Source organism: Aspergillus luchuensis, chromosome 1 (assembly GCF_016861625.1).
Source record: "Aspergillus luchuensis IFO 4308 DNA, chromosome 1, nearly complete sequence".
In the NCBI taxonomy this organism is placed as follows: domain Eukaryota; kingdom Fungi; phylum Ascomycota; class Eurotiomycetes; order Eurotiales; family Aspergillaceae; genus Aspergillus; species Aspergillus luchuensis.
In genome coordinates, this window is record NC_054849.1 from 1,527,521 (window position 1) to 1,549,070 (window position 21,550).

The following is a 21,550-nucleotide window of genomic DNA, read 5'->3' on the forward strand; positions in this document are numbered from 1 at the left end:
TTGAATGCCTTTGCCTTTGCTTCTACAGATTTCATGTAGTTGAACTTGTGGCTAACTGGATTAAAGTTATAGGTTCACTTTAGATGCATATCTGCTTCGATATAGATATCAGGAGGAATACTAGACCAAGACATACTCGTCAGTCTGCAGGATAATGGACATGACGCAGAAGCAGCTAGCTACTGATCACCCAGTAGCTTTATGCTTTTCTCAGGATATCTGTCTAGATAATGCAAGAATTATGATCTGTACAAATACCTCTCCTCAAGTAAACCAAGACCGTAGCTGTACCTCTGGCCCTTAAATTTCAATAAAAGCACTATACCTGTCACACCATGCGACTCCCGAAACAAGCCAACGGAGAGCGCGGAAATACTAAGGGTACTTAGCCAAGCAGCAGCTACTACTTACCTTTTACCTAACCATCCACCTATCCCTCTTCTCCCATTACTATACCTACCTCTACTTGTCTCCCAATCCAATGGCCTACAAGTAATTTACAACCCAACCATCTCACCACCATCAAGTACAACAACATACAGCAACAACCATGTCCTCCGAACTCCGCCAACGCCAAAAACCAACCCCATCCAAACCCTCCAAAACCACCAACAAATCCTCCTCATCATCATCATCCTCATCACCCAAAAATGGCATCTCCATCCTAGACATCATCCGTGTGCTGGCCACACTCCTAATCGCCTCGTGCGGTCTCTCCTACTACATGACCTCATCCGAATCCATCCTCTGGAACTACCGACCCTGGTTCACCCGTTGGCCAGTCCTAGTCCGCTACATCGTATGCCTCATCCCTCTCACATCACACACACACACATCTACTAACAATCCCCAACAGCAAGGCCCCCTCCTCCTAACCCCCGCCGAACTCTCCCTCTACAACGGCACGGACCCCACCCTGCCCATCTACCTCTCCATCAACGGCACCATCTACGACGTATCCGCGAACCCGCTCGTCTACGGCGCCGGCGGCCACTACAACTTCTTCACGGGGCGGGATGCGACGCGCGCCTTCGTGACGGGATGCTTCAAGGAAGATCTCACGCCTGATATGCGCGGCGTCGAGGAGATGTTCATCCCGATCGATGATCCCGAGGAGGAGAAGCGATTGACTAATGGGCAGAGGAAGGTGCGGAGAGAGCAGGATTTGAGGATCGCTAAGCAGAGGATTCATAAGGCCGTGGCGCATTGGATGGGGTTCTTTGCGAATCATAAGAAGTATTATGAGGTCGGGAAGGTCGTGGGACTCGAGGAGGTGGTGAAGAGGGAAGAGGAGGAGGGCGTTAAGAGGGAGCTTTGTACGGCTGCGAGGCAGCAGAGGATGACGAGGGAGCAGGTTGAGAAGGCGAAGGGGGGGAAATAGTAGGTTGGATTATTTAAATAGCTTATATGTATGTATGGTGTATGATAGTGGTTTTGGTGGGGGAGAAGAGGGAGGGGGGGTATTATCGTGTCTTGGGAATTTGTTATCTAGATGATAGATGCATAATCATGTGAAGATTGAAGATATCCATCCACACGTTTGATATCGCTACAAGTACATGTATCCAGTCATCGACTGATTCGCTACGCAATTCTTAAAACCATGAACATGGCCATCTACAAGGAACGTGTTTGGAACAGATTTTGGTTGAATTTCAGCCAGTCATATTCTAACTTGACATGTCCATCAAATCGCCCAGCCCGACTTTCCGAATTTTCATTCGAGTGATATCATATCGTTGCACAAAGAAAAATGCGACGCGCGAGGAAAAATATTCATAGCGTCATACGTTTACTCGGCGGTGACGGCGCGGGCTATTACCGATGTCAGTATTCCATCTCTCTCACACACACACATGTACTGTAGGATTCTGTAAAGGGGGTGCGTACTGTAGATGTTCATCTTGGAGTGACCAACAACCTTCTTGATCTGTCCCTTCTCCTCAAGGTCAGCAAGGGCCTGGCGGGCCAAGCTGCCGTTGATCTTGAGACGGTCGACCAGAGTGGCGACAGTGATCAGACGGTAGGACTGGACATCCTTGTTGAGACGCTCAGCGGTCTGCTTCTCGAGGACGACGGCGTGCTGGGCCTTGTCCTTGACTATATTCGGGGAAAAAATCGATGTCAGTAAATCATATTCCTCTTTTCATTTTGTTCTCGGTTTTTGTGTATCGGTTCGCGATCGATCGCATTCATGCATCATGTGCGTTGGTTGTGTGTGATATCCATCCATCCATCGCTATCGGGTAACATGTAGATGTGTGCTTCTTCTTTCTCTTCGTTCGATACAATAACAGGCGATCTTCGACTCTTGAACTCGATGGGGGAATTATAATAATGGTGATGGTGATGATGGAGAACGGGGAGTTATAGCGTACCCTTGCCCTTGGACCACTTCTTTCTGGTAGGAGCCTGCGAAATAATATTAGTATTGATACATCTTCCCCCTTTCTGCACTGCGAGTGCTACTCGGCGATGGTACTCACCATTTTGACTGTCTGATGTAGCTGTTCGACGGAGGAGAGCTGCACAACAGATCGAACGGTCTGAAGTTTGAGTGCCCAAGTGCGAAATTCGAGTGGGGGATGACTCAGCGTCACGTGCGGATGAACCCTAAGCCCTGGGCTGTCGGTGCCGCTCGGTTAGCATTGGCTGCTGCAATGTCGGATGTGATTGGTCGGTCGGGGTACACCTCTTTATACAGAGTATGCTTGATGGTATAGTACGCAGTACTGGAGTATAAGGGTCTGCTATACATAGGTGGTACCCAAAGGTTATAATTAAGATTAAGTATAGTTTCCGCTATGTACACAGGTATTGTATCAGTTCGTTATAGGGTTTCCCTCATGAATCTCCCTCGTAAAAGCATGCCCGGCTTTGATGCCATTGGGTGTATAGTAGTATAAAGGACCAGCTGGCAATATGATCATTCAGCCGGATGAATGTGCTTTGTGGCACTCCTCGACGGCGAACTCATCTGCTCGTACCAGGTCCGTAGCTACTTCCCTTGACTTTACCATTGATGGTAGTGGTAACCTTGAATTGTGGCGCATCTTCGACACTCTCAAGGTGGCCAAGTACAAAGTCGTCCGGGGTTCCAAACCAGAACTTCGAATCATCATCCTCATCGAAAGACAGCCATCGCACCTCGTATCGTCCGGTCTCGCTTCGCGGAACGGGGATGCGCGTAACTAACGGCTGGCTATACGGCGACCAGTACCGAACAGCAGCGTAGGCGGTATTCGCTGTGGTTATAAGTAATTGCGTCTTGGAATGGTGCCACACGACCTGTCTAACAGTATGTTCGTGGACTAGCGCCGACAACAGGACTGGGGTGCTCTCCAAATCCCATATCCAGACAATGTTTGGTCGCGTCGGATCGACGGTGCCCAGAAGAGTCCCGCTGGCGCTAAAGGCCATGATCGACACTCCCCGGGGCGCCCCGGATGGCTCGACTGGCATACCGAACGCAGAGGAGCTTGATGCTTCAGCATATTCAAGGTCTCCGTCAGCTGCATAGCGTTCCCGCCAGACACTGGGGGAATTCTGCTCTATCTGAAAGACATGGGACAGTGTGATAGAACAGGAAAACTAGATTTATCAGCTTTGTCATGCATAGAGCAGCCATCCGGAGTCATCTTACTGTTCGTGTCTTGAGAATGTCAACAGTCCCATCGACCTTTCCAACAACCAGAAGCTCTGACACACCGCGTTGCCCGGTAACAGGGCTCCACTCTATCCCTCTAACGCCGAGGTCGAGCGAACTATCGATGCCCGAGGGGCCACTATACGTTCTGAAGAGCTGCCCATCAGCCGTGAAAATGAGGACTCTGGTGCCCGCACTCGCAGCATCCCACACGGCTATCCATCTCCCGTCCGGACTCCATTTGAGGCCCTGAGCGTCTATTGTAGGCAAGACTGCTCGGCCTATGAGCTCGTAAGATCGAAATTCGTGAATGGTCAATAGATCAACTGCATCCGGCTTCAGAAGAACAGCAAATTGCCTTGTTTTGGGCCGGTAACCGAAGCCATTGCTGTTCGAAAACTTGGGACTTTTGATGATTTGGCTTCGACCAGAGTCCAATCCGAAAACTGTTATTTTCGTGTTCCAGGCATGAAAGAACACGACCTCGTTCTCATCGCCTCCGAAGTCGACGTATGTAGCGCCAGGCTCAATGCTTTCGATTTCTGCGAGCAATTGCAACGGGTCCAATTGCCAGACCAGGATCCGTGAATCACTAGAACAAAGCACGCGTCTTCCCGGGGAACTCACTCCTGCGTAGGAGTGCGTGCTTGAAGGTAAAACAGGCTTGGATCTGGAGAACTTCAAGGACTTTGAAGCAAGCTCCTTAAGCTTGACAATCTGTACCTCTTTAAAATCAGGCGATGCCGGGTCCAGATGGATGACAAGATCTTTGCCATTCAATTGCGCGGCATAGTCGCCATTCTCAGATAGAGAGATTGTGTTTGAGACTAAAGTCATCATCAGTGATACAGTTTGCTACCAAAACGGCTATAAACGCACCCCCTGCTCCGGTAGAGTCCATTGTTGATTTCAGCTGCAGCTAGGTTCAGTAACTGCCGTCGAGATGCAGTACAGAAATTATGACGCGTGCATGTACTCCTGGTATCATGCGCATCCTAGACACTGTTTCTCATCACGAGCTTCCAGGGATCGAAGTCCTGGGACTGTTTTGAAGGTTTCATTATTTATCTGAACCCACTTTATTGGAAGGCGCCAAGGCTTCACATAGATTAGGTAAGCAGTACTATGAAAAGACAAAATTGACAGCTGCTAATGATAGCCATGCGTATCAGCAAAGTCTGCAAAGTTTGAAAGAGAGAAGTATTCATTCTCAGTCTTATCTCATGCAATATATAAGCATCTGACCTCTTGTACGACGAGAAACAGGCATATTGAGAAGACAGCTGAGTGGCGTGTGCATGTTCTTTCCCCGGATAAGATAAGAGGATCAACATTGATCCCCTCCGAAATAAATTAATTGTCGGCAAAAAAGCGCCCGCCATCCGCATCATTTGCGACGTACCAGACTCCAGATACCCTCCGCAAACCGCTACCTTGATTGCTCCTTTCGGGGACAAGAATCTCTTAGTTCGTAAAGATTCGTCTCCCTCGGTTCTCACCCCCCTGGCTGGGGCACTTCTTCCCCAAGTTTCTACGCCCAAACGTGAAAATGGCGGTCCCGGAGACACAGCCCGCTCCGCAAGGAAGCGTCGCAGACCAGAATGCGCCTGTAGCTGCGGCTGCTGAACCGAGAAAGAAGCTCCTTGGAAGACAGTTCTACGAGAGTATTGGAAGCCCGAAGTACATCATTGCACCTATGGTGGACCGTTCTGAGTTTGTAGGTTCCTCTATGAACGTACTCTTCGATCACAACTAATCGTCCCGGAGGCGTGGCGCATGCTCACTAGGTCGTTCATGACACCGGAAGACCAGAAGAAGGTTCTTGCATACTCCCCCATGTACCATGCGCGCTTGTTCCGTGAGCAAGCGAATGTCCGCGTACAGCACTTCCACCCTACTCGCGCTGCCGCCGGCAAAGGCGAGGATGAGTCGCCATATCTCGACGGAAACCCTTCGTTCGATCGGCCTCTGTTTGTACAGTTCTGCGCCAATGATCCTGATGATTTCTTGGAAGCCGCGCGCCATGTGGCACCATACTGCGATGCGGTGGATCTCAATCTGGGATGTCCTCAAGGCATTGCGAAGAGGGGTCACTATGGTGCTTTCCTCCAGGAAGACTGGGATCTGATTTACAAGCTGATCAACCGACTTCACAACGAACTCTCGATCCCAGTCACTGCCAAATTCCGTATCCAGGAAACGAAAGAGAAGACGCTCGAATATGCGAAGATGATCTTGTCCGCTGGTGCGAACATAATCACAGTGCACGGACGCAGAAGAGAACAGAAAGGCCACAACACCGGACTGGCTGATTGGAGCTACATTCGCTATCTCCGCGATAACCTTCCCCCAGAGACGGTCATCTTCGCGAATGGCAACAACTTGAACTATGAAGATCTGGACCGTTGTCTGGAAGAGACAGGTGCTGATGGTGTCATGAGTGCGGAAGGCAACTTGTCCGATCCATCGATCTTCAGCAAGCCCCCTCCAGTTGGCAGTGAAGGGAGGGAATACTGGCGAGGCAGGGATGGAAAGGGTGGATATCGTATCGACGCCATGCTACGGCGGTACTTGGACATCATCTACAAGTACGTGCTTGAACAATCTGTTCCGGACAGGAAGCCGCTTTATCTTCCATCGGACGCAGTGGAAGAAGAACCTGAACAGACAACCGAAACAACCGGGGAAACCGAAGACGGCCCGCCCAAGAAGAAGCAGAAGCGCGAGAAGTCAAAGAGAGCGGCCTCTCCCAGTCTCGGTGTCATGCAGGGCCATCTCTTCCAGCTTCTCCGCCCTATGGTCTCTGTGCATACCAATGTCCGTGATGCGTTGGCAAGATCGAGACCTGGCGATATGCCCGCATTCGAAAATGTCCTGGCTCTAGTCGAACAGGCAATCAAGAAGGGTCTCAAGGAATACGAGCAATTCCCGGAACGCTTTGAGAAAGACCCGAACCAAGAACTGACCGGGTCCAAGGCGACTATTGCCGAGTATGGCAGGCCTTGGTGGATCTGCCAGCCACACATCCGACCACTTCCTGAGGAGGCTGTCGAGCTGGGCGCGCTTACTGTGAAGAAGAAGAACGATGGCAATGAAAAGCCCAAGGCGGACGAGTCGTCTGAAAAGGCCACCCCTACTGCAGAGGGGTCTGCCACTCCTTCGAAGACGGACGGGGCAGCTAACACGCCTGCCACGGCGACTACTCCGGACAACCTGGTGAGCGGTTGATATCACGATTCAATATTTGGTGTTTTTGCGGAGTAATGGGACCAGCATCTTATACCCAAGTTGGGCATAGCTACTATTCATGTTAGATATAGACGCATACAGAGCACATAGTACATAGAGCTACGTTTTTATGAACTTATAATTTTCAAATTCTCTCGAAAATCTCCAGGTTTAGCATCACTTACAGTACAATCACTGGTATCATAATCCATGAGAAAGCCCAACCCCATAAACTCCATCCCAACCCATATAGAACAGAAGAAAACCCCTCTAAAAATCCATAACAAGCTGCGGCGCCATCTTCTCCAAATCCTCAACCTAAACCCCACACATAGTCAGCAAACACCCACATCACCCTCCAACACATCAACTAAACACAAACACAAAGAGGGGGAAAAGAAACAAACCTCCAAAAACCCATCCCCAACCGAAGCCCCCTTCCCAACAGCCTCACTCCTCTCAAACGCCGCTCTCGCCAACGCCTCCCTCACAAAAACATCCACATACTTCGCGACAACCGTATTTGCATCCTTCGCGATCTTCGTCTTCTCATTCTGGAAATGATGATGCAGTAATCTTGTCAACAACTTCGGCGGAATAACAGGGTCGTTCGTGAGCACATCGTCAGATGGCTGATCCTTGTGAATGATCTCCGCGAGGATGTAGTCCGGTTCTGGTTCTGGCTCTGGGGATGATGCGTCTGAGTGGGCGGGGGACGAAGAAGAAGCGTTGTCGTTGTCGTTGTCGCTGTCTTCTTGGGAGTCGGCGGGGCTGGGTGATGATGGTCGGGGGCGTGCGGATTTGGATGACGAGGCTTTGGCTGGTGCTTCTTTTGGTTTGGGTCCTCGTTTGGTTGTTGTCGTTGATTTTGTTGTGGCTTTGGCTTTGGGTTTGCTGGTGGCTGCTGCGGCGGTTGATGATGATGATGCTGGGGCAGCGGCAGTGGAGGAGGTTCGGCTCGGTGGTTTGAAGGGGAGTTGTCTGCGCTTTTGCGCGGGTTTTCGTTCGGAAGGCATGGTGTGTTGGGTCTTTATTTTGATGGTCCTTGCTTTTGGTGGTTCAATTGACGATAAGGTGGTCTTCGTCGCGGGGATTCGATCTTCTTGCGCGGATGCGCGGGTCCGTGACGCGTGGTCAGGTGATTTGCTTTCTATACAATCTATGTGAGTTTATCATCTTTGTTAGTTCTCAGTCTTTCATGGTGAGAGAGGTAGTTGATTGGTGACTGTACTATTCCCACTTGATATGGTCTGCATCATTTGCAGCATGAGGTTGGTTCTTTGTATCGAACTACACGATTACTTGGACATGATATATATGAGCGGTAGTAATCGATCTAGTTCATCTATTGAAGTGGGAAAGAATATCCCACCCCATCACTGTAAAACTAACCTTCAATCTCACCAAATAAAATCAATCTATGCAACAGCAATCAATAAACCCGATACAGGCATTCAGTCGTCAGCCGGCGTCACCACTGTAACATCAAGTCCCGACTTCTCTAATATCTCCCTTGAGCGAGCCCACTCCACGCCAAACAACCCAGAGTTGAACCGACACGACCAGAGATCAAGAAGTCTACCCTCTTGGTCTTCAATGTGATCAAGTTGTCTCTTCATATCTGCAATGGCAAGCTCGGTGTTCTCCAGCACTATATCTTCAGGACTGACCATCCTTCCGAGCCCTCTTGACGTGAAAAGGCAGATTATCCAATGGCGTTTCCTGCGGTCATTCTCATAATCTCTCTTCTGTGGTGGAATTATGAGAGCAGTCCCCTCTGGCAGTTGAGCTTTTCGTGTGCCATCGCTTGTTGTGATAGTATTGTATCTGGGCTTGGAAGAAAATTGTCGGCAGTGGGATCGATAAACCTCATATGCAGCGGGGTACTGTCAAGCTTTAGTCAGATTTGCATAGCACCCTAGGTGAAATACTTCGAGGGACGCACATTGCTTCGGAAGACTCTTGCTATTCCCTTCCCCCAGGTGCCACGGCAGTTACATGCATCTGTTTCCATCATTTAGTTACATTCATATTCGTAGATAGAGAAACGTACGGATCAGCGCTGCTCCCTCTGGAGCATCGAACAGGCTACCTTGAATCTCTAAGAGACCCCCTGTAGTGCTTCTTGGCTCCATACGTACTGAGTGTGCTCTGTGTGTGTGTGTGTGCGCGTGTGTGATGATATGATCCACCGTTCTTTCGAGAGCAACAGGACGACCAAGTACCAGACAAGGATTAAAAAAAGGGTTTGAATCACGGGCGTTATTCGAATTATCAGCGGTAGTAAAGAGGCCAATAGACAAAACAAAATTGAATTCAAAGAAGGTAGCTACCGTGAATACAATCGATCACCGCTGAAACTTCCGCACAGTTTGCTCATGGTGGCAATAAGTGACCTGTTAAGGAAATACAAAAGGCTCGTTGGATGGCGAAAGTGAATGATAATGACAAAGAGCGTAAGTACAACATGAACAAGAGAATTGTTTTGGGGTAATGGTCACGTCAATGTAGGCTACTACCGCGTATCCCCGGACTTTCCATTCCGCTCTGAACCTTGACGGTTAAGAAAATGACGGAAGCCCCTGGATTTTGTACCTGACTTCGACTTGACATCGCTATCCGTAGCATCACTTGCTAGTGACTCTTTGCCCTGCGATGGCGCCTGTGTGCCACCACAAGCCCAGGAAGATGTAGTTGCAACTGAAATAGGCGCGCTCTGCGAGCTGGTGGATTTCAGTCTCCGACTCATGGTTCGTGAGACGGTTTTGAATAGACCAGAGCCGTGATCTGGGGAAGAGCGCTCCAAACGGGCAATTTCACCCATCATTGTCACTCCGTTGGTCGCGAAGTTCTCTTCTGGAATTGGAATATATAAGATGACTCCTCGGTTTGGAGCCACATGGAGGATTTCTTGCAGTGCTGCCTGGATCAGAATGGTGCTACGAAGGTTGGTTATCGGTGCGATGAGGTATGGCAGCGCAAAGACTTTCATCAGGTAGGCTGGTAGATTTACTCTCCCGAATTGGATACACGCGTCTTCTTGAATAGTGGTCATCATAAGTGTTTCGGATTTCTGGAAGATGCGTGCCATATGGGACGAAATGTTCGAGACAAGCGACTCCATTTCTTTGACCTGCACCTGGGGTCAGAACTATACAATGATCATACTCTCATTGCTGGGGTTGATGAGCAGATATAGACCATCACGCACCTTGGTGTTAACCTTTATCTCTACCACCACAACCGAATCCTGGCTGATCTGGGTTCTGGGTGAGGTCAACGGACCCCTTGTGCTAAAGGCGTCTTCGAAGTACTGGCTTTTCGTTCGAGTCATCGGCTTCTCCTCAACACTCTTCCGCTCTACATGAGCTGGCTTGACATCCAGAGGTGCACCGCCAGTCAGAGCAGAAATCGGGGCCTCATCATCATCCTTCTCTTCTAAGAACATGGATGGCCTCACAGGTGCCCTTTCTAGTTTATTCTTCTGCTTGAGTGTTGCCTCGGAGACATTAACTGATGCAAATGCTTGAAACGTGACAGGTGACTGGAGAACAGGTACTGGTGGTGATATACTGCCGGACGACGTGTTCGACAAATCGTTACGCCGTCTTCGCAGGGAAAAGTCAATCCTGTGGCGCCTTGCGGTCATTGCGGCGTAGATGTTTATGAAGTTCGTAAAGATTGCCCGCTATTTCTTTGCTGCAGTATAAGAAGTTATGTAGGACTGACTTAGATTCCTTGCGATGATTGTTGAGGCGCTGATCAGACGGGAGATATGATACTTCTAAGAGGTAGTACTTCCTGCCATTACTGGCTCCCAACACGGTAAATTATATCTTTGTAGATAGGCAGGTACTAGCCATCACAACCACTAGGGCTGCCCGGTACGCCCAGAAGGCAGCCACGGATCAGCCTTGCCATACACGGGTGTCCACCGACCAGTTGCACGAGGCTCACGATAGAATAATCACATCCCAGTCATAATCGCCAGTCCGCATCATGTAAACCGACAAACACACTCAAGCCAAAAACCCAAGATAGTCAAAGGCAGAGTTGCCACTCAAGAATATCTTGTCGATTCTCCGTCTCCTGTCCCACACGATCTCTCCATCCGACCGACGTTTGATATAGAGGATCCGGTGTTGAGGAATGAATTCCTCGTCGGTTGTCTCTTTCTTCCACGCATTGAAACCAGACTCCAAGCGTCCTTCGAATCGATCTTCATACCCAATAACGTAATTGGTACCATCGAAGGCAGGGTCCCAGATAATACGGTTGATTATGTCTGTGATTGAATTAGCGACCCTGCCAGGAAACCAGTCTTGAAATATACCTGCTGCAGGGCGAAGTCTATTCTCCACAGGCTCCGGCTTCTGTGATCCTAACGTGACAGAGTTATACTCCGTCTCGAAGGAAGTAGGCGTTGGTGTTCTTGATTGAGCATTCGGCTGGGGTGTCGAGCTACGCTCGTAGTCCTGCTCCAGGGCATCCTGAACTTTCTGCTGCGTCTCGGTCGATGGTTCTGAAGCCATGATCTCAATAGCTATCACACTCTTCGGTTCTGGTACTGTCCTGGAAATGTTGATTGTATGCTGAGATGATTGAAGACATGTTCACAGGTTATATATTCTTGCTAAAAAATAGTGCGACATAACCAAAGGCCATCAACTGGAAGTCTACTATGTTGCTCATATTGCCAATTCCAACAATCTGTGTAAGCATGATCAAAGTATGTTGCATGGGAGGCCTGATAGATCCACCGCATCGCATCAGATCACGTACTATACTGATGCCCTGGATGCTCGCCGTAGTCTGAAACGGGAAAGTGAGTCGAATAAACGTGGCTTAGCGCACTCCTGGGATGGAAATATGACTCATGATCGAGTGTATACATTATGAGTGATGTTGAGTCAGACTTGGCAATTAACTGTTTGACCATAGGAGGAGTTTAGAGGAGAAGCAACATCGAGTAGCATCAGGTGCAAAAAATGCAAGTCAAGTGTTTCCGAAGAAAGGGAATGTAATAATAGTATAATGGAGTACTCGGTAATAAGGAGTACTCGGTAATAAGGAGTACTCGGTAATAAACAAAAAAGGAATTTTGAGCTCCGATAGGGGGAATCGAACCCCCGGCTGCCGTGTGAGAGACGGCGATGTTAGCCACTACACCATATCGGATCTTGTTGAAGGACGGAGCTAACTTTTGCAACATAAGCCGTGGCCTAAAGTTCTGATCATTAAATCCATGCTAGTTGTTGGATTGACTAGCATTGAATATGGAAGAACACCCAGGCTGTAAAACGGAATGGAAAGTAAGACTGAATTCTAAGAACAATCTCTAAATGTGCGGGCGGCAGAACCCCGCGTCCTCAAGGTACACAGTCTTGGCTCCAACGGAAGTCGGGTCTCCTCACGCGGCGGACCGAAACCAACTGTTTCAACCCGCATTCGCGCGCAAACGCGTCTACCTAAGAAGTCCGAAACCTCCTTCACCCCTCAATACGAAATCAAGATCATGAACCCTGACAGGAAGATATCAGGATGAGTGACGCGACAACTTCCCTGCTCACAGAGCATTTCAGCTATACGCCCCTAGTTCGTATGGCCCTTTGGCGACGCGCTGTTGAAAACAACCCAAGCTGACTCGGCGCAGTCTCTCATAGATGACATTATCAACTCGATCAACAACTTAATCTATCAAGCTATTTCAAGTCTAGAAACAGGTCTACTGGGCACGCCTCCGGAGCGTCTGGGTTTCTCGCATGCGAACAATGGCTCGACTATACCTGACACCGACGAAGACGGGAATGTTATCTACCCAGAAGCACAGCTGGAAATCGAAAATGGACTACATCGGCTAGAAACACTGCTCGAGGCGACAGTCGACAAAACTTTCGATAAGTTTGAGCTTTTCGTGCTGCGCAATACGTTCAAGGTACCCGACGATCTGATGGGATGGATTCGGCTGAAGCACTACGAGGTATGTTGACCTATCAAGCTTCCAGCTCCCCTTCTCTTCTAACCAGCTTGTCTCCCGATTAGAATCTGAACTTGGAGCCCCCCTCCGATGCCCCCACTCCAGAGACGATTTCCGCCCAGCGGAAGAAGTTACACGAAACCAAGAAGTTGAATCGGGTGCTGAAACAGGAAAGCGCACGTAATGAGGCCGTAATTGCTCAGTTACGCTCCATCCTGTCGAATGCGCAGACCGCAAAACAGGAGAATGGTGTCACGCCCAACGGTCAACCAAACCTGGACTTGTCTTTCTTGACTTCTAGCCCAGCTGCACAGCAGCTACGTGTCGGTGCCGCTACCGGATCAAACACCCAACATACGCCGATCACCACGAACGCTACGTTCATATTGTCTCAGCTCCCTGCTCTACAAGCGCTGCTTAAGGAGCTCCGGCCGAAATTGGCGACTCTACCACAGTCCGGAGATAAACTGGATACGGAACCCAAAGCCGATGCGAGACGCGAGTACATTGAGAGCAGGGTTAGGCTGCACCTCGAAAGGGCAGGTCAGTTGGCGGTCGGTAGTGATACTACCACCGTCGTTGCCGGCCGTAAGATTGATATTGCAGAGGCACAGGCTCTCGAGGCCGTTACGGGAATGCTTACGCAAGGTGACAAGAAATCAGCTTAAAGACATGAACCGAGAAACACTGGAATGGTTCTTTGTCCCAGTTCCATCAAGGAGATCTATTTTCACTCAGTCAACCGAATTCATGCAGACCACGACACGCTCCATGTCTGCTGGTCCCGTCTGAATGGAACAACATCCACCTTGTCCGACTTCAAGATGTTCGGGATCTTCTCATCCTTCTTATCGATGACGATGAACTCCTTCTGCTCTTCGCCAATGCCATAGAAATTGCGACCAAACTTGCTCATGAAACCCTCAATAATCTCGGGGGTGATGTCTTCCTCCTTCAAGACGCCATTCTGGCAAGCTTGCTCGAACGCGTCGATGACAAGCTGGGTGGTGTGGGGCTGAGTGAACACACCGGCTGCGATCTTATCGCCTCCTCTCTTGGACACGGCCGGGTGAGGTGCGCTGTCGGATCCGAAGAAGAACTTGGGGTTACCGGAGGCTGCTGCGCGCAAAAGGGCATCACGATCCGCGGGCGTCTTGGCGACCGGCTTGCAGAAGCAGAACGGATCTCCAGCCCAGGAGTCGATGATGATCGACAGGTGATGGGCCGTGACTAGAACAGCTGTTAGTGTACGATTATCCAGCTATGGAAAGAGTCCTCACTTGTTCCGGCAACAGTAGGGCCACACTTCTTGACAGCCTCAACCGCAGCGGCGGTGGTGCAGTGCTCGAGAATGATCCTCAGCTTGGGAAATTTCTCGTGCAGCTGGAGCAGGGTTGGCAGGAAGCGCTCCTCTGCTGTCAAAACGGTCACATCGCCCTTGGATGGGACTTCACCGTGCAGGTTGAGGATCATATCCTGACGCTCCATCTCAGCGAAGACGGGGTAGAACTGAGTGTAGTCGATGACGCCCGAGGAGGAGTTAGTAGTGACACCGGCCGGGTAACTCTTGACGCCAGTGATGCCGCGCTTCTTGGCATCGATGATGGTCTCCGGGGTGATAGTCTCATGGAGATACAGAGACATGAGATAGTTCACATTGGGCTCAATGGCCTGCAGACGCTGCTTGTACTCAAGCGCGCGGTCAACGGTGGTCACGGGAGGGACCAAGTTCGGCTGGTGAAAGACATCCAAGTTACTATATTGTCCCAATTGCAATGCAGCAGTTCCACCAACCACATATAAATATGGTCAGAAGTTCAAAGCGGTATAGAGTGTTGAATTTACCATAACAAAAACGGTGTTGACACCACCCTGTCTAATAGTAGGAGTAACAAGCTCCATCATATCACCATCGCGAAGATGCACTTAATTCCACCAATCCCAATTAGCCAAATCGAAACAATCCTAAGCGCAATCGCCCCCCTCAACAACGGATACAATTGGCACTTTTATCCAAACAGAAAATAGTACGCACCATGAAAGTCCGCGGAAGCGGGGAGCTTCACGCCCTGCAGCTTGGAGAGAGGCATTCTTTTTCCCGAACAATAGTAGAACTTTGAGTACCGAGGTATAACCAAATTAGGTCTGAAGATTCGAGGAAACAGCATGAAACAAATACTGAATCCAATCAATGATGTATTATAATAGTCAATATCTGGGGGAAATCAACTACGTACAAGAAATTCCCATGGACCGGTTTTTCCCCGCCAATTTTTTGTCGCGGGGGAATTTGGGATCCATGACCGCCTTGCTTGTGATTGGTTGATGTGGGGTGTGGGCATGTGATGTCACGGGGGTTGTCCGCGGTGGTTGACATCCTGGCGCTTACTACTCCTAAGTAAATACTAACTAGGGAGTCTTCCACATCGCGTCGCTCCGAAAGGCTCGGGATGTGGAGGGTACCTTACAATGATACAGGCGGTTTTCAAGATTATCGTGTGCTATGGACTAACGAATAGCCGTTACACTCATCGTAATTTAGTGTTCTGATGACTGAGAGCCAATACTCCCTCGCTTACCGTCAAATGATTACGGCCTTGATCACTGTGGAGAACAGACTCTACATCTACTTACATTGAGTTATTTGCTTACCCTCCAGGACTACAGTTCATCCGCCTACTTACAACCAATGGCAAAAGCTTCAGTTTGGTGAAAATCACGCACAAGTCGTATTCAAAAGAGTGCTATCATTCTTAACTTGGAAGCTTTATCACGAAACACACAGTGCCTTCAATCTCTCGAGACTCACCACATCATCCTGTCATCTCCTGTGGCATCTATACCAGAGCTCACCTAGAATTGGCCTCCAGTAGGCTGGCTACCACTGGGCTGACCACCACTGGGCTGACCACCACTAGGCTGGCTGCCACCAGACTGACCACCACCGGGAGTGGAAGAGTCGTCATCAACAGCAACACCACCGCTGGAGGTGTAGATGAAGCTGTAGTTAGGGTCATAGGTGGCAGACACATTGACAGCGACAGTCACCCATCCGAAGAGACCATCGTCCAAGCTGTCTCCAAGGTAGACGTAGTTCAAGACAGGGTCAGAGTCGGAGTTTTCAGTCTCGTCGGAGAAGACGCGGTCCTCTGCGTTGGTGGTGAGCGTGACGGTGTTGGTGTTGTAAGGGTAAGTAGCCTCCACATCGTTGATGAGATCCTGATCCCAGAAAAGCTGACCAATATGCGCAACAGTGCCGCCAGTAATGGTGTTGTTGTCAAGCACAGTCACATCCAGGTGGGCAACCATGTGATGATGGGTGGTACGGCCGGAGTAGTGGCCCGGGAAGAGAGACTCGAAGGTGACAACACCGTCAGAGTCAGTCTTCTGGATACCACGGAGGAAGGTGGCGTTCAGGTTGGAAGTGTCATCGGTGTTTCCGTTGCCGTTGGCGACAAGGCCGGAGTAGACACCGGTGGCATTGCAGTTCCAGATATCCCAGTACAGGTCGGTGATTGGCTCGCAGGTCTCAACGTTGATGAACTGGCCTTCAATCACCACGGGGACACCTGACTGATCTTCGCGGACGTCCGACCGAATGTACTCGCCAGGGACATAGTAGGGACCAGTCTCACCCTCTGGGTTCAGAATGCAGGTACTGGTATTGGCAAAGACTTCGCTGGCGGAGGAGTCGGTCGTGATATCAGAACCGGTCACAAGATGGGACTTGTTGAGGACCGAGTCAGTATCTCGCCCAGCAAGGCGCCTCCGGTGGAGGTCCACCAAAGCCCTACGGCGAGCCTCGGCACGAGCATTAAGACCACTGCGCTCGAACTTGGAAGCACAATTCTCCAAGCCACGACGCATGTTGGCTTTGAAATCCAGGAGGTCAGAGTTGGCGCGCTTCTCTTGGTGGCCGGGATGGGCAGTGGCAAGAACTGCACATCCTACCGCGGCCAACTTGACAACGCTCTGGACATGCATTTTGAGGGGGCTTAAAAGATGAAGTTGAAAAGATTTGGAGAAGGAACAGGCGATATTTGCAGTGGGTGGAAGCTAGAGAGGCTTTGAAGAGACTGCTTTCTGCTGGATGTCTCCCTCAGATGCCTCCCGGATGAAGAGCCTTTATATGCTGCTTCCTCCATCATGAGCGTCGATATCAAAGTGCGCGTTGCCGATGTACTGTGCAGTCTATACCAATCCGGGCGCGGACGGTTTTGCCATTGCGCGGAGTCTGTTCCCTTGCCGAAGCGATACCAACCTCCAAAGACAAGTAACTGTCGTCAGCAGTGGGTAGAATCAATGACGAGCGTGTACTGATCCCTGCTTGCTCTATCCAATGTTGCCGGCCAAAAATGAGCGAAAGCGTGCTCGAGTGATGAATCTACTTGCCAGGAAGGAAGATGACGAATCCCTCCCACCGGCCAAGACCATCGGCCGTGGGGACGCTGCGATGAAGCTCGCCCGCCAAGACCGCCTAATGATGTCCCTCAAGAGACCAACACCCCAGACGCCGCGTGTCATTACTATCTAGAAGCCACTGATTGGCTTGGCTTTGAGAATATTGCGATGATCTGCACATCAGGGCTTAATATTCATCCGGTATCAATCAGCGCAAATGTGATTCGCGACAAGTTGGTGGCTTTAGCTCGTGGTCCTGGCGCAGGCGTGCTGAGTACCTACGGAGCAATACCCGTAGGCTTGGCGAAGCCAAGGCCTGTTTACAGCCCTAGGTCCAGACTGGCTGTGAGTCGCGCTGTCTGGCAGGAATTTCGGGCCCCGAGGACCCCATGATCCCGCTGCAATTATCCCGCTGCCCACTCTCAGAGAAGTGTGCGTGTTTCAATTATATGGTGGCTTGTGGGGACCCCAGATGAGTCTTCCACAGAGGCCGGAAGGATACTTTGAATTCGCTTGTTTTCGGCTGATCGGCTTCACTTCGCCGTAGGCTAGAAACTAAGAGGAGACATGTGCTGGCTGAATATACCGAAGGGAAGATTGCAGTGCTGATCGCTCGCCTAGCCAAGAGCTGCACAATCAAGCTCCGCCTTGGAACAGTCGTAGACGTTATTGTAAGAGGTGGGATATGAAGTCTATGGCCCATTTAGAGTCTGTATACAGGTCCCGTGCCACGGCTTCATCGCGCTTCTTTTGGGTGATGATCGACACCTGTATAACAAATACACGTCTCTGAGGTGGATGGCATCTGCCTCATTCGATCCCGACCATTGTGGATGCTCTCTAGTGATGGGAAATCTACAAGCTGCATACCCAAGAAAGCTGGACAAACAGACGGTGCGGAGAATGTCCCATTAGGGCAATTCTCAGAGCGGAGTCTAGACCTCCAACAGACCAACAGGAACAACAGAATGTGGAGAACATGCAGAGAAATCTCCGCGCATGAGCAAATGATGTTATTGAGCCTGATGTGTAGTCGAGTCCGGGGATTGAGTTGCGTGCACTCTGAGAGATCGAGGCATAGCGGTATCCCAGCAAGGCATGCGCTTCCAGAGAGAATACATTGCCCCAACGGGCCTCTCTGGCATTGGTGGAATCATCAAAGCCACAGGATGCAGTGACGACAACCGATCCACGTGAAAGCTGCAGTCCTTTGGCCTGGATTAATTTTATGTTCAACCCTCCCATACTAGAAGGGGCGCAGGCCCCAACTTTCAACTCATCCTCGAGGATAGAACGAGTGGTGCAGGAGTGTACCATCGATAGGACCGGGAGCTATCATGCTCATCAGCAGATGTCTCCTTTTGATCCATGATGTTCGACACAAATGAGTGGTGTTTCATCCCGGGCTTATTCACACCAATAGAACTGGAAGCGACGGACGTGTTACACAGAAGCCGAGTGCCTTTGTCCCAGTCCAGATCATCCATTCGCGCTGCTCGATGCACCGACCTCTTCTAAGCGCCGAAGGAGACAAGGCTGCATCAAGTCAGTTTGAAGGATTCCTGCGTCTTCGCGCTCATGCAGGAGACAGCAAATAGGCGCGGCGCATTTTCCGTGGGCGGCTATTAGGCTTTGATGGCTGAAGGGCTCTCGTGAAAATGTTTCACCTATTCGCGCTTTGTGTGAGACCATTCTTATTTTTGGCAGCTGAAGAATGCTGCAGAAGTTAAGATGGGCTATTCATTGCTTGCATAAGTAGTTGATGTCTGCAGGTTTTCTTGTCAGGGTCTTTTCTATCTTGTCTGTACACTACCTTCCTTACCGTCTATAGCTTCAATTCGTTCCACTCCTTCTCCCATAGATACCCTTTTCTCTTTCAATTCAACCTCTTATTCAGCCTTCTGGCAAGGCTCTTTCTTCTCTACACTCCTCCACCTCTTACAACCCACCCCAATAAAAAAACAAAAGAAAAAGAAAAATAAAGACACACCATGGACCGCAGCCTCTCCACCGAATCCACCATAACCACCACCATAACCTCAACCGCCTCCATCGAAGAAGAATCCAAATTCCTCACCCGCACCCAACACCTCCGACACACGCGCCTAGCCCTCGCCATCCTGACCTTCCTAACCACCATCCCAACAATCGCCTGCGAAGCCATCGCCCTCCACCACTACCGCCAAACCTCCCCATACGCACGAGTCTGGCTCAATCTCTGGCCTTTGAACCTAGATCTCAGACCCACCATTGCCCTACTCGCCTGCGGCTGCGTGGTAGCATTCCAGAACTTGCTTTACATCGTTACGGCCGTTATTCCTTCCGTGAGTTCCTACACACCAACTTCCATATCGAAAATGTGATACTGATAATGAACTAGCCCCGCCCCCACATCCGCCTCCTTAACCTCCTCGCCGCAGCAACCGCCCTCTCGGGCTTCATCGCCGCGCTCGTGGGCCTCATATTCGTGATCTATCAGCCTGGAGCGAAGCATCCGAGCGGGTTTAGTGAGATGGAGACGCTGCATTCGTGGACGTGTAAGTGGGGGGTTGTGAGGGATGGATATGATTCTGTGAGTGGGAATAGCACTATTAGTGCTAGTACGAGCGGTAGTTATAATGCCACGGTCGGGGGTGATGTTACAGCTCCGGTGCATTTCAAGCGGGATTGTGATGTCACAAGCGCTGGGTTTGTGTTGCTTTGTGTGTTGCTGGGGTTGGAGGTTGTTATGGGGGTGGTGGTTGGCGTAGGGGTTTGGGTTGAGAGGAAGGTTGGTGGGTTGAGGGGGAGGATTGGTGGGGAGTTGGAGGGTATGCGACGTGGAGTTGGGGGAGGGGAAGGGATGAAGGGGGAGAGTAAGGTTTCTGTGGGGGGCGTGGAGAAGTATCCTGGGACTTGAGGTGAAGTGAGGTGATGGGGTGGGCTGGATTAGTTGAAGGAGGTACGATGTTGGTGTTGGTGTTGGTGGATGTGTTGTGAGACTAATGGGTAAATTGATATAGTCATGATAGGGTATGCACTAGATCCATGAATGTAATGCAAGGCTGGGGCGTTACAGCTTCGCTTCTGCCTTCCCTTTGCTACTGTCCATCCTCACTCCCTCGTCGTCCTGCTCCGCAACTTCTAGCACGGGCATCTCTTTCGGCATCATGCGTCTTGGATTGCTTCCGGGAATGACGGAGTACTTGGAGAAATCGGTCACCCCGCAGTAATCACGTAGGAAGTCCTCATCGAGAGCTAGAAGTCCATTCACGACGTGTGCTGGCGTGTTCAAGATCCCGAGGATTGCGTCGGAGAAGATTGTCTGTCATTCATTAGTATGTATCACAAGGAAATGCGTATGCTAATAGGAACCTACCGGCTTCCTCAAATCAGCCTTTCGCGAATCGTCATTATTTGCAGGGTTCATCTCCGTTGCTGCGCTTTCAACAGCCTATTCATATCACCGTTAGCCAGCCACAGCTCAAAGCAAGATAGTCAACATACCGCAGCAGGCCAAATACTAGTAATAGCCATATCCGACTTTCCCTCCCTCACCCAGTCCATAGCCAAGCCACGAGTGAGCACACTCATCCCAACCTTGCCTGTGTATTGTCAGCACTGCCCAGAATCCTATTTCCTAACCCAAAGACTCACCCATAGCATAAGCCGTCTTTCCCCTGAAAAACCTCGAATAAATCGGCGGCGAAACCACCACAATCCTCCCCTTCCACCCATTCTTCTCAAATACCGGCAACGCCGCCATGATAGTCGCATACAGCCCCTCCGGATTGACCCGCTGCATCAGCTGGAACCTCTTGAGAGGCGTATTGGCAACAGACGACCACCATATCGCACCCGAATTGTAGACCAGAACATCCAGCCGACCACCGCTAATACGTACGGTCTCGTTCACCAGGTTATCGATCTGGGCGGGGTCGCGCACATCGACTTGGACGGGGTGGGCGGTGCCGCCGGCGAGGGTGATTTCGCGGGCGACGGTGTGGATGGTGGAGGCGGGGGAGTTAGGGTCTGGTGGGAAGGGTGCTGTGGGATCTGGCGAGGTGGCTGACTTGGCGGCTATGATTACTGTATAGAATCATTTCTTGTTAGCGAGGATACATAATGATTATGGGTATGGAAAAACCTTGTCTGGCATACCGGTGTATCCGTTCTTCGCAAGGTCGATAGCAATCTGGCGGCCAATGCCTCGAGAGGCGCCCACGACTAGGGCGACGGGGTTGGGAGACCGAGTAGACATGATGACAGCCAATTGAATAACCAAGCTTTGTGTATTATGAATAGCTAGATATTATTTA

At 50.3% G+C, this 21,550-nt stretch overlaps 14 protein-coding genes and 1 non-coding gene across 15 annotated transcripts; 4 read left to right on the forward strand and 11 right to left on the reverse strand.

Moving 5' to 3' along the window:
- Positions 1-550: 550 nt before the first annotated feature.
- Positions 551-1,381, forward strand: AKAW2_10532S (putative heme/steroid binding domain protein; the record flags this gene model as incomplete). Its single annotated transcript, XM_041688235.1, has 2 exons — positions 551-799; positions 857-1,381. The coding sequence occupies 2 exons, from the start codon at positions 551-553 to the stop codon at positions 1,379-1,381; spliced, it is 774 nt and encodes a 257-aa protein (XP_041537252.1).
- A 411-nt stretch (positions 1,382-1,792) lies between these two features.
- On the reverse strand, positions 1,793-2,758 carry AKAW2_10533A (40S ribosomal eS25 domain-containing protein; the record flags this gene model as incomplete). Its single annotated transcript, XM_041688246.1, has 5 exons — positions 1,793-1,815; positions 1,891-2,100; positions 2,379-2,412; positions 2,487-2,625; positions 2,691-2,758. The coding sequence occupies 5 exons, from the start codon at positions 2,756-2,758 to the stop codon at positions 1,793-1,795; spliced, it is 474 nt and encodes a 157-aa protein (XP_041537253.1).
- Positions 2,759-2,973: 215 nt separating this feature from the next.
- On the reverse strand, positions 2,974-4,547 carry AKAW2_10534A (uncharacterized protein; the record flags this gene model as incomplete). The annotated part of the gene is made up of 3 exons (XM_041688257.1): positions 2,974-3,591; positions 3,644-4,473; positions 4,526-4,547. 3 exons carry the CDS (start codon positions 4,545-4,547, stop codon positions 2,974-2,976), a joined length of 1,470 nt encoding a protein of 489 aa, XP_041537254.1.
- A 648-nt stretch (positions 4,548-5,195) lies between these two features.
- AKAW2_10535S (tRNA-dihydrouridine synthase family protein) lies at positions 5,196-6,874 on the forward strand (the record flags this gene model as incomplete). The annotated part of the gene is made up of 2 exons (XM_041688268.1): positions 5,196-5,363; positions 5,414-6,874. The coding sequence occupies 2 exons, from the start codon at positions 5,196-5,198 to the stop codon at positions 6,872-6,874; spliced, it is 1,629 nt and encodes a 542-aa protein (XP_041537255.1).
- A 270-nt stretch (positions 6,875-7,144) lies between these two features.
- AKAW2_10536A (uncharacterized protein) lies at positions 7,145-7,890 on the reverse strand (the record flags this gene model as incomplete). Its single annotated transcript, XM_041688279.1, has 2 exons — positions 7,145-7,192; positions 7,282-7,890. The coding sequence occupies 2 exons, from the start codon at positions 7,888-7,890 to the stop codon at positions 7,145-7,147; spliced, it is 657 nt and encodes a 218-aa protein (XP_041537256.1).
- A 438-nt stretch (positions 7,891-8,328) lies between these two features.
- POA1_1 (ADP-ribose 1''-phosphate phosphatase) lies at positions 8,329-9,009 on the reverse strand (the record flags this gene model as incomplete). Its single annotated transcript, XM_041688290.1, has 3 exons — positions 8,329-8,760; positions 8,820-8,878; positions 8,928-9,009. The coding sequence occupies 3 exons, from the start codon at positions 9,007-9,009 to the stop codon at positions 8,329-8,331; spliced, it is 573 nt and encodes a 190-aa protein (XP_041537257.1).
- A 380-nt stretch (positions 9,010-9,389) lies between these two features.
- On the reverse strand, positions 9,390-10,523 carry POA1_2 (MIF domain protein; the record flags this gene model as incomplete). The annotated part of the gene is made up of 2 exons (XM_041688301.1): positions 9,390-10,007; positions 10,086-10,523. 2 exons carry the CDS (start codon positions 10,521-10,523, stop codon positions 9,390-9,392), a joined length of 1,056 nt encoding a protein of 351 aa, XP_041537258.1.
- A 370-nt stretch (positions 10,524-10,893) lies between these two features.
- Positions 10,894-11,406, reverse strand: AKAW2_10539A (DUF504 domain-containing protein; the record flags this gene model as incomplete). The annotated part of the gene is made up of 2 exons (XM_041688312.1): positions 10,894-11,159; positions 11,208-11,406. The coding sequence occupies 2 exons, from the start codon at positions 11,404-11,406 to the stop codon at positions 10,894-10,896; spliced, it is 465 nt and encodes a 154-aa protein (XP_041537259.1).
- A 574-nt stretch (positions 11,407-11,980) lies between these two features.
- On the reverse strand, positions 11,981-12,052 carry AKAW2_t10023A. Its single transcript has one exon. It is a non-coding gene; the product is annotated as a tRNA-Glu (tRNA).
- A 363-nt stretch (positions 12,053-12,415) lies between these two features.
- Positions 12,416-13,519, forward strand: AKAW2_10540S (MIND complex subunit MTW1; the record flags this gene model as incomplete). Its single annotated transcript, XM_041688324.1, has 3 exons — positions 12,416-12,469; positions 12,528-12,854; positions 12,917-13,519. 3 exons carry the CDS (start codon positions 12,416-12,418, stop codon positions 13,517-13,519), a joined length of 984 nt encoding a protein of 327 aa, XP_041537260.1.
- Positions 13,520-13,599: 80 nt separating this feature from the next.
- AKAW2_10541A (dihydroorotase) lies at positions 13,600-15,019 on the reverse strand (the record flags this gene model as incomplete). The annotated part of the gene is made up of 4 exons (XM_041688335.1): positions 13,600-14,081; positions 14,132-14,585; positions 14,697-14,776; positions 14,887-15,019. 4 exons carry the CDS (start codon positions 15,017-15,019, stop codon positions 13,600-13,602), a joined length of 1,149 nt encoding a protein of 382 aa, XP_041537261.1.
- A 685-nt stretch (positions 15,020-15,704) lies between these two features.
- On the reverse strand, positions 15,705-16,835 carry AKAW2_10543A (intradiol ring-cleavage dioxygenase; the record flags this gene model as incomplete). The annotated part of the gene is made up of 1 exon (XM_041688346.1): positions 15,705-16,835. The coding sequence occupies one exon, from the start codon at positions 16,833-16,835 to the stop codon at positions 15,705-15,707; it is 1,131 nt and encodes a 376-aa protein (XP_041537262.1).
- Positions 16,836-18,107: 1,272 nt separating this feature from the next.
- On the reverse strand, positions 18,108-18,569 carry AKAW2_10544A (uncharacterized protein; the record flags this gene model as incomplete). Its single annotated transcript, XM_041688357.1, has 1 exon — positions 18,108-18,569. One exon carries the CDS (start codon positions 18,567-18,569, stop codon positions 18,108-18,110), a length of 462 nt encoding a protein of 153 aa, XP_041537263.1.
- A 674-nt stretch (positions 18,570-19,243) lies between these two features.
- On the forward strand, positions 19,244-20,151 carry AKAW2_10542S (uncharacterized protein; the record flags this gene model as incomplete). The annotated part of the gene is made up of 2 exons (XM_041688368.1): positions 19,244-19,576; positions 19,633-20,151. The coding sequence occupies 2 exons, from the start codon at positions 19,244-19,246 to the stop codon at positions 20,149-20,151; spliced, it is 852 nt and encodes a 283-aa protein (XP_041537264.1).
- A 153-nt stretch (positions 20,152-20,304) lies between these two features.
- AKAW2_10545A (short chain dehydrogenase family protein) lies at positions 20,305-21,492 on the reverse strand (the record flags this gene model as incomplete). Its single annotated transcript, XM_041688379.1, has 5 exons — positions 20,305-20,556; positions 20,611-20,685; positions 20,739-20,836; positions 20,889-21,320; positions 21,393-21,492. 5 exons carry the CDS (start codon positions 21,490-21,492, stop codon positions 20,305-20,307), a joined length of 957 nt encoding a protein of 318 aa, XP_041537265.1.
- Between the last annotated feature and the right edge of the window lie 58 nt (positions 21,493-21,550).